General features: G+C 50.3%; 4 protein-coding genes across 4 annotated transcripts; 3 read left to right on the top strand and 1 right to left on the bottom strand.

The window, feature by feature from the left end:
• Positions 1-86: 86 nt before the first annotated feature.
• Positions 87-4,661, top strand: ATEG_09769 (DUF3433 domain-containing protein; the record flags this gene model as incomplete). Its single annotated transcript, XM_001218390.1, has 5 exons — positions 87-166; positions 298-375; positions 493-521; positions 920-4,424; positions 4,640-4,661. The coding sequence occupies 5 exons, from the start codon at positions 87-89 to the stop codon at positions 4,659-4,661; spliced, it is 3,714 nt and encodes a 1,237-aa protein (XP_001218391.1).
• Positions 4,662-5,061: 400 nt separating this feature from the next.
• On the bottom strand, positions 5,062-6,087 carry ATEG_09770 (uncharacterized protein; the record flags this gene model as incomplete). Its single annotated transcript, XM_001218391.1, has 4 exons — positions 5,062-5,223; positions 5,277-5,452; positions 5,502-5,621; positions 5,670-6,087. The coding sequence occupies 4 exons, from the start codon at positions 6,085-6,087 to the stop codon at positions 5,062-5,064; spliced, it is 876 nt and encodes a 291-aa protein (XP_001218392.1).
• A 1,400-nt stretch (positions 6,088-7,487) lies between these two features.
• On the top strand, positions 7,488-9,536 carry ATEG_09771 (uncharacterized protein; the record flags this gene model as incomplete). The annotated part of the gene is made up of 3 exons (XM_001218392.1): positions 7,488-7,728; positions 7,922-8,820; positions 9,060-9,536. The coding sequence occupies 3 exons, from the start codon at positions 7,488-7,490 to the stop codon at positions 9,534-9,536; spliced, it is 1,617 nt and encodes a 538-aa protein (XP_001218393.1).
• A 1,827-nt stretch (positions 9,537-11,363) lies between these two features.
• On the top strand, positions 11,364-12,830 carry ATEG_09772 (uncharacterized protein; the record flags this gene model as incomplete). The annotated part of the gene is made up of 1 exon (XM_001218393.1): positions 11,364-12,830. One exon carries the CDS (start codon positions 11,364-11,366, stop codon positions 12,828-12,830), a length of 1,467 nt encoding a protein of 488 aa, XP_001218394.1.
• Between the last annotated feature and the right edge of the window lie 1,216 nt (positions 12,831-14,046).

Raw genomic sequence — 14,046 nt, forward strand, 5'->3', positions numbered from 1 at the left:
AGAATTCCTGTGAGGGTGAACTGCCTGTTTTGGATTGTCATGACAGTGTCGATGTACCGCCCAAAGAGAGGGCAAAGCGTCTCACCATGTGGCATTGTGGACGCAGGAGGACGTGGAGGAGTGGATGTAGAGGAAAGCAATCTATCTCTGAGGAGATGATATTTAAGTAAGTTGTGGGTAGAGTCACTATGCCTCCACGAGGTCAACATGGCGACACAGTGACGCTGACGCAGCCCTAATTAACTGTAAAATTGATGTAGTGCCTCGTTATCCATATTAACTTCGTTTAAAAAATAGCAACCAAGCGTTCTATAAAGCTTGTTCCTATTATAACATTCTGCCTGACAAGTTCCTGGATCTTATTGAATCTGAACGGTATGTGCGAGAGATATGGAGAGGAAAGAAGGCTAGGCAGAAGCGCTATAGGGATCTCAGGCCCAGCATGTAGACAATAGATAGCCGCACGGTAATCCCAAACAAAAATATGCACAGCATTATCTTTGTCATGCGAGCACTGGAAGGTACTAATAGTACCTACTCCATACTTTGCGCCGCCACGAAACGGTCAACTTCCGAGACATTGCAGCGGCTTGATCCGCCCAGGACAGCAGGGCTGAGGCTGGCCATCGGGGGAATCTCAAACTCTTTTGCACTCGTGGACATTGTCTCGAAGATCCCTTTCTTTACAACCAGACCCATATATTCTCAACGACTGCATCCTTCAAAATTGAGGTGAAACGCTCTAAGGTGGCGGTCGTCTCAGCCAAGCACAGGTCTGAGGCAGGAGGCTGCCATGAGCGGTCCTTGGCCTAACAGCACGGCTCTTCACCCCTAAATCCAGCATACGGACCCGAATACAACTAGTCCGGCAGCATCTTTTCCTTAACCGTCTACTGAAAAATGCGATTCGCCCATCCAGACTGGTCAGCGACTGTCGCGTCTGAAAATGTGCCTCAGACTTCCGCAACGGCCAGTTACGAGAGCCGGAAAGGCTGGCTTCCAATAACCTTGCAGCGCCCTTATTTGCTCTTCCTTTCTGCCATCCTGCTTGTGTTGGCAGTAGGCATCGAGGCCCTCCGCCAGTACTCAATTCAACCTGGTATTGTTATATACAAGCGAAAGGAAGACATTTTGTCAGATGCTTGGCGAGCATGGACAAATCTGCCTACCATTCTGGCCGTGTTCGTCACAGTCCTCTGGGAAGCCTGCTCCCAGGATATCCTGCGCTTGGAGCCATATTTTCAATTGTCTAGGGCTTGTGGTGCTCCTGCTGCTGTTCTCTTTGTCACTTATCACCTTGATAATACGTTTCTTGCCGTCATTCGCGCCGCTCGGAACCGGCACTGGATCGTGCTATGTGTCTCGTTCATGTCTCTTCTCATGCGTATTCTTGTCCCTTCTCTATCCTCTGGGCTCTTTCTACTTGACCGCATTACTCTGGTTGAAACGAGAACAGTGGACACCTGGCCGTACCTGGTCGATCGGGACACTCAGGAACGGTGGTTTTCGGCTGCAACCGCATACGGGAACATGGGGACGGGACTCCCGGATACTGCTTTCGAGCCGCATCGCTCTTCTAGATATGCCATTGGCCCGTTATCAAATCCTTTGGATTACGGGGATGTGCTATCTACTTTGACCTTGAACCAGTCTGTCTACTGGTCAAGTATGATCTGCACGAATGTAACATTGACCAGAGAAGTGCCCGCAACTACTCCTAGTCCTGACCTGACATTAGATCTAAAAGGCAACCGTGAATTTTCCTGGAATCTGCGCGGCATTACACTGCCAGAAGGAGGGGTGGCCTCAGGCTGTGTCGTCAGCATGGAGATAGACACCTTTGTTTCGCCCTTGGCTGGGCGCTTTCAAGCACGATATTGGGAGTCCCTGCATGCCGGTGCAGGATCGCCCATCCTATCCGTATTTACCTTCAATAACTGTTCTTTCGCACTGGTTGGCGTGATTCTCAACATCGAGGATACGCCAGAGACATCGCTGCAGTCCAACATAACTGTGTTCGCTTGTGAACCACTGTATCAACAGGCAACCGCTAATGTGTCGCGCACATGGGACTCGACTATCACTGACGTTCAGATAATGTCCTCGACCGTGAAAGACCTCACTGGCAGCGAATTCAGCAAGGAGGGGTTCAAGCGTCTAATGTCCTCGGGTCGCACACCAACAGATGGTCATCAGGTACTTGGCGGGCTTCGAACTGGCGAAACCGCCACCCAATCTGGCAGAGGGACCGATCGATCTCGCGTGGCTGTTGTTGCTGATTCAGACATTCTTCATCTCATGCAGTACCAGGAAAGGGTCTCCAACCTGTGGAACGCTGCGTTTGTTACCACCATCGACAGATTCTTTGACCCTGCGGCGCAGAGATCTCATGTCGAAGCGCAACAAGTAAGGACGGCACTGGCGCTGACAGTGGTGCCCCAGGCTGCTCTGGTTGTCGAGAGCATCCTTTTTTTAGGCTGCCTCTTACTGTTGTCTCTGAGCCGTATATATCCCCGTCGTCCCAATATCCTTCTGGAGGATCCTAGCTCGATTGTCGCGCAATGCGCCTGCATTGCTCGTCTGATCTGTCCGAAGACCCTTCAAGCTCTTAACCATCCGGGATACCATCTGGCAAAAACCCGCGAGCTTCGGCGATGGGCCAAAGGGTTCTGGTGCGGATGGAGATTCGGGACTCGAGGCCCACAGATTGGAATATTCTCGCGAGATGGGCGTCACGTACAGATGTGTCCTCCTCCGAGCACCGCAGGACGGTCAGATCCAATGCCGCACTTTTTGACGGCTCCGTGGTTTGCAATTGAAGGCATCTTCCTCATTGGCTCGGTCGCTGCATTTGCACTGGCATTGAAATTCATGCAGTCCCAAAAATTAGACTCGTCCACATCGACCGAAATTGTGATATGGTCTACTTTCTTAATTTATGCACCCACCATTCTTTCTACTATGATACGTTCCTTCATGAACTCCGTTCATCGCCAGTTCAGCATTGCAGAGCCTTGGATTCGCCTACGGAGAGGCACGGTCTCTCCAGAGGTGCTGGTAACCTCGAGCTATGGTGCCCCAACGACAATCGTCGTGACCCTGAGACGAGGTTTCCGGTTTTCACCCGCTATGATGGCCCTATCGTTTGTTTGTCTGCTCAATTCGGCTCTTGTTATTGTCAGTGGTGGTATATACGAACCACAGGTTGATAAATATTCCACCCTCAAACCTAACCTTACCAGCTCATATAATTCCTCGATGTTCTTGAGACAGGGACCGGGAATTGACTTTACAGGCTACGACTCGGCAGTCTACAGCTCAGCGATGAACCAATCGTCGGCACCATGGAGCACGACAGACCTCACATTCCTGCCGCTGGCTACTGATGAGCTTGATGACACCACCGATGTTCTTTATACAGCCGTCACGCGCGGTATTGAGACCCATCTCGACTGTCAAGTAGTTTCACATGTCGATGCATTCACTGACTATGAATCCCGAACGGTAAACTGGACATATTCTCCATTCGATAGTCCGAACAACGTTCTATGCAACATACGACTGCCGCTAGACGACAGCGGAGAAAATACAGACAAAGGATCAGTTCGTTACATCTGGCCCGATGATGCTGACCCACGTTGTCAAAGATTGACATTCTTCGTCTTCACCTCCTGGGCTAGAAATGCTTCAGCACCATTGGATCAGGACAACTCACCGACATTACATTGTGAGCCGAGAATAAGTATTCAGGATTTTCACGTCCAATTCGATCACCGTGGAGTGATTCAACGCTACGAACAAGTTGCTAGTAGCTCCATCACAAGCGGGCCATTCTTTAAGAACGCGTCCGAGGCACTTGGAGATTTTAATCAGGGCCTGGGTCGCTTCCTCCAGCATCTTCATCCGCACGGACACAAAGCTTTGTACCGGCCCTCCGCTCTGGAGCGTAAGACTGCCCAAGTATACAACGAAATGAAGCATGACATTATGGATTCCCATGATAGTGCCTGGATTGGAGCCGTGCAGTCTGTCTACCAAACGGTCTTCAGCAACTATCTGGCCCTGAGAAGAGATCAGTTTTTACGCCGATTGGATCCCAGTGCAGCTACGCCGGTGGATGGGACTGCCACGTATACAATATGGGGGTTGATACCATCCAAGTCGCGTATGATCGTCATTATCACACTGATCTCCGTCGACGTACTTGCGCTCTCGGCAGTTTTCCTGCTGTATCGCGGACCGTACGGTGCACCGCGCATTCCTAGGTCGCTGGGGTCTCTTATCCCATGGGTCGCGCAGAGCCGCATGTTGCATGAACTTACGGAAACTTCTGATATGGATGATAAGCAGAGGGAGAGGTTTCTGCAGCAGGGGGGGCGTCAATATCATTTTTGGCCATTTTCAAATGCAGACTCCGAGAAATTGTGGGTGTTAGACTATGTTCAGCAGGCGAGCACACAGCCGGCTGCGGCGAAGGATATAGACAATGCTAGCTGAGTAGCCATTGCCATGATCTTATGTTTCTTCGCATGGGCATACGATTTTGCGGTTGGGCTTGGGACCATTTCTCTGATCGAAAAGTCAGATCGTATTTACCTTTGCTGGATATGTCAATATTTCTATTATTCTGTATTCATAGGGCTTATGCGTCTGAATACTAGGTTCCTGCTTTTCCTAAGCGTCTGTGCAGCCGTCGCGCCAATAGATAGTCTACATGTGAATAGGATTTGGATTAACTATGACGCTGGCGATGTAGCCGCCAGTGCGCCTCGCTATATTCATCCACCATTATGATGAATGAAGCAATTCTAAACAGCCCTGTACTGGTGGCATGTCTTCCTGGTGTAGTCACTAATCAGTACCTTACTTCCCGAGCGTTCCCTACCGAAACTTTATAAGCGACTCTGGACTGGCTCTGCATCATCCTCAGGATGTGTATGATCATGTGCTTTCCACTGCCGATCCGTTCTTGTCCAATACGACACTTCCCTTGGAGGGTGATCTTCGCATGCTATAGCAATGTTTCTATGCAGTATAGCGGTATATACAAGGCTAGGTCCATCACTCCTGAGCTCTCGCACGCTGCTTTTGACTGCGGCCCAGGATGACAGTGCTCAAATCACCAACGGGGAGGGTAAGAGGGAAATCAACCGCCTCTAGAATCTGTGCGATGAAAATATGCCAGATGGGGATACACAGAGCGAAGTTGAATGCTCCGCCGACCTAGGAAGATACCGTTAGACAAGGACCTCGCCGTTGGAAAAGCATTGACTCACCACTTGCAGTCGCGCCCCGAGCTCCTCATTGCCCAATGCAAGCTGGAAGAACGAGCCGGCAGTACAGCCGAAGGTAATCACAAGCAATAAGAGGGCCGCGAACAGGCAGATGTTTGTTCGGATGGAGCAGATTAGGTATACGAAGGTGAGTACGGTCAACATGACGTAGTAGAAGCCTGAGCGAGTCAGTGAGAGACACGAGAAATAGTGATCTGGAAGGAATACCTGTTGTGGCGGCGAAGCTGGGTGTCTGCATGCCTTCCAGGGCATTTCCTGTTTCGGAATAGTGAAGCCCCGTAGCGAAGAAGGGCATCAGCCCTGTTCCTTGGACGATCCAGAATGTTCCTAGATAAATGAGCGGAAGACCAACTTAGGAACAGCTGGCAAGCTCACCATATGTGAAGAACAACGCGGAGGAAAATGTATTCCCAATGATCCATTCTCCGACAGCGCCGAAGATCTGCACCATCCCGCCGAAGAAGATATATACCGGCCTCGAAGAACATGTCAGTACAAGCAAACAACGGAAATGATGGGACACGAACAGAATAGCACCTCCATTACCCCCCGCGCCCCTCCATCCCATTATAATGCAGGCATTCGGAGTCGCTGCCAGCAAGAAACCCATCAGAGAGATGGGTGTAGGATTGCCCAGCTTCTTCCGTAGATCTCCCGCCACAGAGGGAGGCTTCGGCGTCAGATAAAGCTTCTCGAACGCCTCTCGCGGGATGGGCACGAGAACGCTCTCGGCGGTTTTGACCGGCCGCAGGACCTCACCGTGCTTTTCGTTGTTGTCGCTGCCAGTAGACATGATGTAGTGTTAAAGGCTGGGATGCAGGTAAACTCAATAAGTAAGAATCGATGACAAGCAGATAAACAATCAGAATCAGACCTCAAGCAGTAAGCTTAGCCAAGGATACCAAGAAGTCTTATATACTCTGCCCAATGCTTAGACACTGCCAGGGGGTACTCGTAAATGGTGACGCAGCACCACCGCCATCCCAACAGCCCCTTTGATATCACCCAACATTGGGCCCCGCAAACCAGAACGCCGCAATTAGAAAAATTGTGGGGGAAACGCGGGGTTCATCGTGCCATGTGGGTTCTAAGTGTTTTAGGCTCCACGGATTGCCCTGGATGTAGCATAACCGAGGTCTTTAGGATAGAGCCGCTGGACCCTCTTTCCAAAAAAGGTGTATCGTCCTGCATGATGGATTGGCGTGTTTCTCGTTCCTCGCTCGATGTTGCTTTGCTAGATCCCACACCCTGATGCACAGGGTTCGATTGAAAGAGGTCGATTCATACTGAGTGGCGGGTGGCGGATGCACGCGGAATCGAACCGTGCGAAACGGTTACTTCGGCCTGGCCAACATGGGACTGTCCACCGAGTGACTGGGCATTATTGAGGATGTGTGGCTGAATCGGTTGCTCGTACCTTATGGTCATTGGACTTCGGCTCATGACTCGCATATAGCCTTCTCGATGTCGGCAGTTGGAGAATCTCCACCTAGTCTAAACTAGTCCTAACGTTTATCACGGAGTACTGCCCAGATCTGCCAGGTGGCTCATCGTTAATTCCGCCAATTCCGGGCGAATCACCATCGTCGGGGCATCCCACCGTCTCTCGGGATGCATTCCACCTCCCCTGAAGACGGCTCCAAGGAGCATAGTCCTGAAAGGGCATGTCAAGGCGGACGGGGCTCTTGGCAACCTGCTTGGGGTGAGGACTACCGGTGTTAGGGCGAGTTCAGACGGATATCTCCGTTCGTCAAGTATGACAGGTGGACTCGATGGATGCCGCATCATGGCTAGAACTGCATCCAGACAGCTATGCAGGATTATACATGGCTATCCGGGGATTAAGTACATGAGTTAAGTGGGATCATAAGCTTTCGATCTAGACAAAGCCGCAGTTTAACGTACTCTATCTCAGCATGCCCCACCTTATATTGCCCTGTATAACATCCCTATACTACATCTCGGATATATAATAGGCTCAAGCGCTGTCCCTTACTTATTAGCGCTTTCTGCAGGAGAACTGTCTTTTAGAGCAATGAATGCTCCTTGACCTTCTAAGGGTCCACTACTGTTAACATTGTCGGCGTCCAAAAAAGGTTTAGCCTCAACAGAACACCTTAGAACCAAAATTAGAGAGAATCGATCCAGTTCGAGTGAAAGGTATACGGTCACACCTGATGGAAAGTTTTGGACATGTCTTCAAATGAAATGGAGCCGGATAATGACCTTGTTTTCCCAGACGGTGGTTGGCGTGCATGGAGCGTCGTCCTTGGCTCTTGGTGCGCCATGGTGCCATCATTTGGACTGATGAATACCCTGGGTGTGTTCGAGGCTTGGTTGGCAGACCACCAATTGAGAGACTATTCAAAAGCCTCCATAGGCTGGATATTCAGTCTTTACATGTTTTTCCTTTACTTTGGGAGCGTGCAAGTCGGTAAGATCTCAAGCAATTTCTTCTCAGCGGCCATACAGTTGGCTAATATCTAAAAGGACCCCTATTCGATGCATACGGTCTTACGCCTTTACTTATCCCGGGAAGTATTGGACTGGTCGCATCTATGATGAGTTTCAGTGTTGCCAAAGGTATGCATTTATGACCAGGGTGACTCCCCCTAAACTGACGGCAGGCCTTCATGTAGAATACTACCAGTTTATGTTGGGATTCAGTGTCCTGGGAGGTATTTCATCCTCAATGGTGTTCACCCCGAGCATAGCCTGCATAGCGCATTGGTTTCTGCGGCGGCGTGCGCTGGCTACTGGTGTAGCTGCGACTGCCGGTGGTATTGGGGGTATTGTCTTTCCGGTCTTGATATCCAACCTAATCGGTCGTCTCGGCTTCCCTTGGACCATCCGAATCATTGGGTTTATAAGCGCCATTTTCTGCTCTCTAAGTGTCGCCCTTCTAAGGACCAGACTCCCCTTGAACCCGATGCAGAAAGGGACGGTGGATGTTCGAGCTTTAAAAGAATTACGCTTCGCACTGTTAACGGCGGCTATCGTGCTCATCGATTTTGCGCTTCTACTTCCCTTGACTTACTTGCCATCCTATGCTCAGTCTCAGGGCCTAGGAGATTCCTTTGCATACAACCTTTCTTCGATCCTAAATGGCGCATCGATTCTGGGTCGCATCGTCCCTGGGTATTTTGCGGATCGGTTTGGTCGGTTCAATATCATGATCGTCACCACTTTCATCTGTGCGGTGCTTATTCTTGCCCTATGGCTTCCATCCCAGTCAAATAAGGCAGCCACGGTGGCCTTCGCCGTGCTGTTCGGGTTCTGGAGCGGCACTGCAATCAGTCTCGCTCCGGTTTGTGTTGCGCAAATCTCGAAGACCGAAGAATTCGGGAAGCGCTATGGGACAGCGTATTTCCTAGTCAGTATCGGCTCGCTTATTGCCATTCCAATCGCAGGCGAGCTCTTGAAGGTCCGGAAGGCCACTACAAGTCAGGAAGACTACACTGGCGTTATACTGCTTTGCGGGATCGCCTATGCTTGTGCATTTGTTTTCTTTATCCTATCTAGAGCGGTGAGCGTTGGCTGGAGGTTGAGTGTTTTTTAGATTTGGGTGGCTGCTTATGTAGATTCTTTCACAAAGACCTACTGATATCTGTATGCATTCAATTCTCCTTATTCTCATGTTTGTTAGAATGGTTCCTCGAAGAACTAGTCTGTCTACCCTCCCTATTTGCGAACAAGACCCCCGACATCCGTCTCTTGTTTACTTTGGTGCCCTCATAGTGCCTCTTCCTTTGACCTCTCCTGCAGGGTGTGGGTAAACGACTTCTGATGCCAAGTGCCATGAATCCACAAGGCGAATGCTTTCTGCACAGCGATGTTATCCTACCCATGCGAGATCCCTATATGGACCAAGTAATTGACGGGACAAAGAACTACGAATTCAGAAGATACCGTCTCAGTCCTGGGGTGAGGAGGATCTGGTTTTATCGAACCGCACCACATTCAAGCATCACTCATGCCTGCGAAACTCTGCCAGTTCGAACACGAAACCACGGCGACGCCCCTGTGTCGGAGGACGGCCTGGGCAATGTGGAATTCAACACCAGACATCCAGATTGTGCAGGGTATGACTTTACTTACAAGATGGTCACTGTGTATGAGCTGCGAAATCCAATCACTCTCAACGAGATGAAGGAAAAACACGGGTTTAAGCCGGCGCCGAGAGGTTTCGTATACCTGCCGAAATCCATCAGTGATTGCCATCACTGGAAACAGCAGAACTAGTATGTCCTCAATGACATTTATCCAAGATCTCAATCTGATCTAAAGGCAGCTCCTTGGTGGGACTGAACGGCGTCAGGATGGTTAATAAGACAGGATTGTCGGTCTACTCATGCTCCCGGAGGTGCTAGATAAACGGGCCAGGGAAGGTTTGCGAGGCGGAGATTGTACGTACTGCTCTCTGTCTGGCACAGGCGTCAGTGAGTAATGAAATGAGGTCAACAATGTCCTAATACACGGCATTTCCTGATCATGGCACATATATTGAGTGTAAGAACCCAGAGGGGAAAGCGCCGCTTACGAACGCGGCATTCGGAGATTACGAGCGCATGTTCTCACTGGAGAGAGGCGCTGACACTACGGCTCAAGATGAAAAATGTGAAACAGCATCATCGTTGGCCTCTGCTGGGGACCATAACGAGGTGGTCAAGGTTTTGAGACGGTTCCATGGAAGTCTATGGCATGGACTGACTACTAGTGAAGCATCTCCTGCCCTTTTATTGATTTATTCTTCACCAAACGATCCGCCAATCGTAGACGACAACTTGAAGTAAGCCACTGCTAAGAACACTGCAAAGCCGCCCTACCTATAGTTCTCTCGTAAGGGACTCGTAAGGCATCCATGCCATCTCTTCCACCCTACACCTACGGCAAGTGGGTCTAAAATACAAAGATTCCTGCAAAAGAAGACAAGTATACATTCTGACACCTTGAATCCTCCATCTTCATCGACAAGGAATACTCACGTTGGCTGGAACACTTGATCTAGGGGTCATGGGAAGCACCTGTGCAAAGGATAGACGCTGTATGGACACCTTATCGATAACGAGCAGATTATGCAAGCCTTCAGCCTCTTCAGAAAAATGCCACTCGAGGCCCCTCTGCCGGAAAGAACAACATCTTGCTACCCACTTAGGAAATGTGTATAGTCTCCGCTGGCATAATCCCCATTCAGCAGAATAGATAATGGCCGGGGGATGATATTGGGCATCCCTACCTATTGTCAACCCAAGCCCGTGAACCAACCACTGCCTGTACCAAATGACCGGTACGCCCAAGATAATAGCATTATAGGCCAAATAGGAACCATCCACGAATGATGGAGCCAGCTGGAGCAAAAGCATTGGCTATCACCATCTTCATCTTCATCTTCACCGCCCCTCCTCGTTTCCCTTCTCCCCACTAGATCTCAAATCTAGCGTCAGCCTCGCGTGCCGGACCGCACAGATACATGCATAGGCATGCATATGCAGAGAATAATGGACGACTCACATGAACCGTTCCCACGGATGTCACTAACGCCTGACATAAGACAACTAACGACTGGCCCTTGCCCACGTCAGTCGTTTCGGTTTTCGTCAATAATACTCTGAGGTCGCCCTCCCTACATGTTCATCTCCGCAAGGGGGGGGGAGGAGGCATTGAAAATTTTTCTGACCGCTTCCTGGTGTTTGCGAATAGGATGAAGCGTTTTGCGTTGGGCTGGATATCGTGTCCCTTCGCTGATATTCGAGGATGGCCGGACAAGAAATGGAGGGAGCCACGTATCGTTGTCGACAGTAGGATATATCCGTCGGTGTAGGATAGGTGACATGATAGGCTTGAAAGGTAACTGAGAAAGGTCTTGTCGGTTGTATGCTCTTCTAGGAGGGCTTCGTCGTTGTGGAAGGTAGAGAGGGCTGGGTATACGTATAAGTATCTGGAGGTGAGAAGCGTCAGTCTTTCCATCTTCATCAGTTTTCATCACCGGCGCCCCCTCCAACAAACAATATTTCATTTTGCATCTTCCATACCTGGTGACCGTGAAAGAAGATCATGGGATCTATCGAGATGGACACAACTGTGATCAAGGCATTCCTGGAGGAGTGGCCAAAAAATCAGCACTTTTATGAGGCCATCGCACCAAAGGCCCGGGATATATGCGTCAAGTCCCTTCAACAACGTGGCATCCAATGCTCGGCAGAATCCCGTATCAAAGAAGCTGCTAGCTTGGAGAAAAAGCTGTATGCGCGACAGAAGGAAAGGCCGCAGCCGTACAAAAGTATAGCCGACATTCGAGACGACATTGTTGATCTCGCCGGTGTGCGGATTCGGCTCTACTTCCCCCGACAAAGACGAGCTGTCGGTCGCATCATCAACAGGGTATTCACCGTCAAAACGGAGAAAACATTTCCAGAGCCTGCAAATGGGAAAAATACCGCCGCGACAGATGATGAAGATCACAAATATCAGGATGACGGAAATTTAACTCACAAGGGCGAGTCCGACGAAGAAGACGATACACTGGACATTCTGCCAGAGCCATTTCCCGGCTACTGCGCCGATCATTACCACGTCTCTTTAAAGCCGGAAGACTGCCCTCCAGGAAAAGACTGGCACACAGGCCAGATCGAGATCCAGGTTGTCTCGATCATGCGCCATGTCTGGGCGGAGGTAGAGCATGACCTGGTGTATAAGAATCTGGCGGTGGCTGGGGATGCGGAACGACAGGCCCTCAATGGACTGAGCGGCGCCATTGACCTGGGCGAGCGCTTCCTGGACCAGCTGTATGACCTCCAGAGATTCGATGGCCCTTTCGAGACAGCCCATCAGCTGGGTTTGTACCTGCTGCAGTGTATGCAGGTCAAAATGGATGGCAGATCTGAAGACCTTGAATACCTTGTTGAAAACTTTGGAGAAGTGGACTTGCTCTGGCAGCTGCTGCGGGCGACCGGGTTGAATGGCCGGCAGCAGTTTCGGAAAGTCTTGGAAAAAATGGATTTTTCAGTGCACTCTCAAGGCCTCTCGCCGGTCACTGTGGGATGGGTTACGATTCGACCGACTGTTATTCACTACATCATGGATGAGATTGTTCTGTCAGCTTACGGGGGAGGAAAAGTTGCCGCTCAACTGGAGGCGCGGCGGAGCCGGGGAGAGGAAACCAAGTACAAGCTCGAGGCCATCATTGACTCATTCGTCCTGGTCAGTCACCTGTTCGGTAAGGAAGAGTTGGTTGCTCTGGTGATGAATACGAAGGGGATAAATCGGGACAGAGCTGCATGGAAACGAGTCATCGAGATGGCGGACTGGCTGCATGGAGATCGACCGTGGGAGTTTTACGACGGTCAAATCCCACTGAACCGCACGGGGAAAGCCACGATTGATGGGCTTTGGGCGCATTTTGAAAGACATGATCAACGCCCGATGCAGATGGTGTTTCGTTTGGCTCGGCTAGGCGTGGTCAAAACTTGTGTGGCAGACAGGACGAGACTCGTTCCCGCCTTGGAGACACTGATCAGCTTCGCAGAGCTGAAATAGGGGCTTTCCTGGTTGCTCGATAAAAGTACTTTTGTTTTATGTTTCCGGATTCCGACGGAAGACTTTCCTCTCAATAGATTTATTAAGAACCTCGGCCGAATACTGCCAGCCCGGACAGGCACCCGAGCAGTAAGCGAGATTACTCGGATCCAGGATCCCTCAAGGGCCACATCTAGATCCGGGGCCGTAGCCCGATCATCCTGGACAGTAGCACGAGTCACCTATATGTCCGCTGATCCTGCAAGGATGACCACGTTGACAGAACGCTTAGGGGGTGCTACCTGCGAACCATATGCTTTCCTAGGATGTGACACAACGTAAAAGGTATCATCAATTTAATGTAATAGGATAACAATCGTGGAGGAAGCTTTGCATTGTTGTAAAGTGTCGAAATACTAGCATAACGGAGTTCTCCGTTGATCAAGACGGTACGCTCGAAGCAACGGAGGTACACAAATTGCCCGAATCTCTGAGTAAAGCCTGGAGTAAGTGGTTGTTACGGAGTTAGTACTTCAGTCGTCAACAACCAGCCTCTGAAAGTTTAATTAGGGTATTGCAGATTGCCTCCGCTCCCCCAACGAATCGGCCTGTCCCGTGGCGATCACGGTTCACCAGGAACCGGTCTTCCGCCAAGATCAACCACGGACAAAGGATTCCGTTGTTTCAAAACCGACAGAACGATTGACGGACTCCGTAGCATAGCGTCTCCACTTTTGCTTAAGGCCTCCCAAAGAATCCGATTCATCCATGTCGAAGAAATAGCGGTCAACTTGACGCCCCTTCCAGGAGGGTGATAGGAAACCCCGGCCCCTAAATTGCCAGCAAAGTACAAAGTACGCGCACTTTGGGTGTTGAGAGAGAGACGGGAGCCGCGGAAAGAAAAGAAAAAGAAAAGAGAAAGGAAATATATTAGCAAATCGGAATCCAATCCAGAGACATAGCTTCCCGTCAATTCTGATGACGTGATAGGCTCGATGATAGATATCAAGCCGCCTCATTGATTGGCAGTGCAGAAGAGCTCCCTTCGACTACCAAACCCAGACCCGAAGATCCTTGTTTGGGATGGACAAAAAGGGTCAGAAGAGTGGATGCTCCACCGAAAACAAAGCAGGGGAATGCTCGTGGCGAGACGGAAAAAGCAAACAATATACGTTTCTGCCGCCTCAACGTATAGCTGGAGTGTGTTTCGATGTGTCACCTTCGGAGTCGCTAAGGT

Source organism: Aspergillus terreus, genomic scaffold (genome assembly GCF_000149615.1).
Source record: "Aspergillus terreus NIH2624 scaffold_15 genomic scaffold, whole genome shotgun sequence".
Taxonomy (NCBI): domain Eukaryota; kingdom Fungi; phylum Ascomycota; class Eurotiomycetes; order Eurotiales; family Aspergillaceae; genus Aspergillus; species Aspergillus terreus.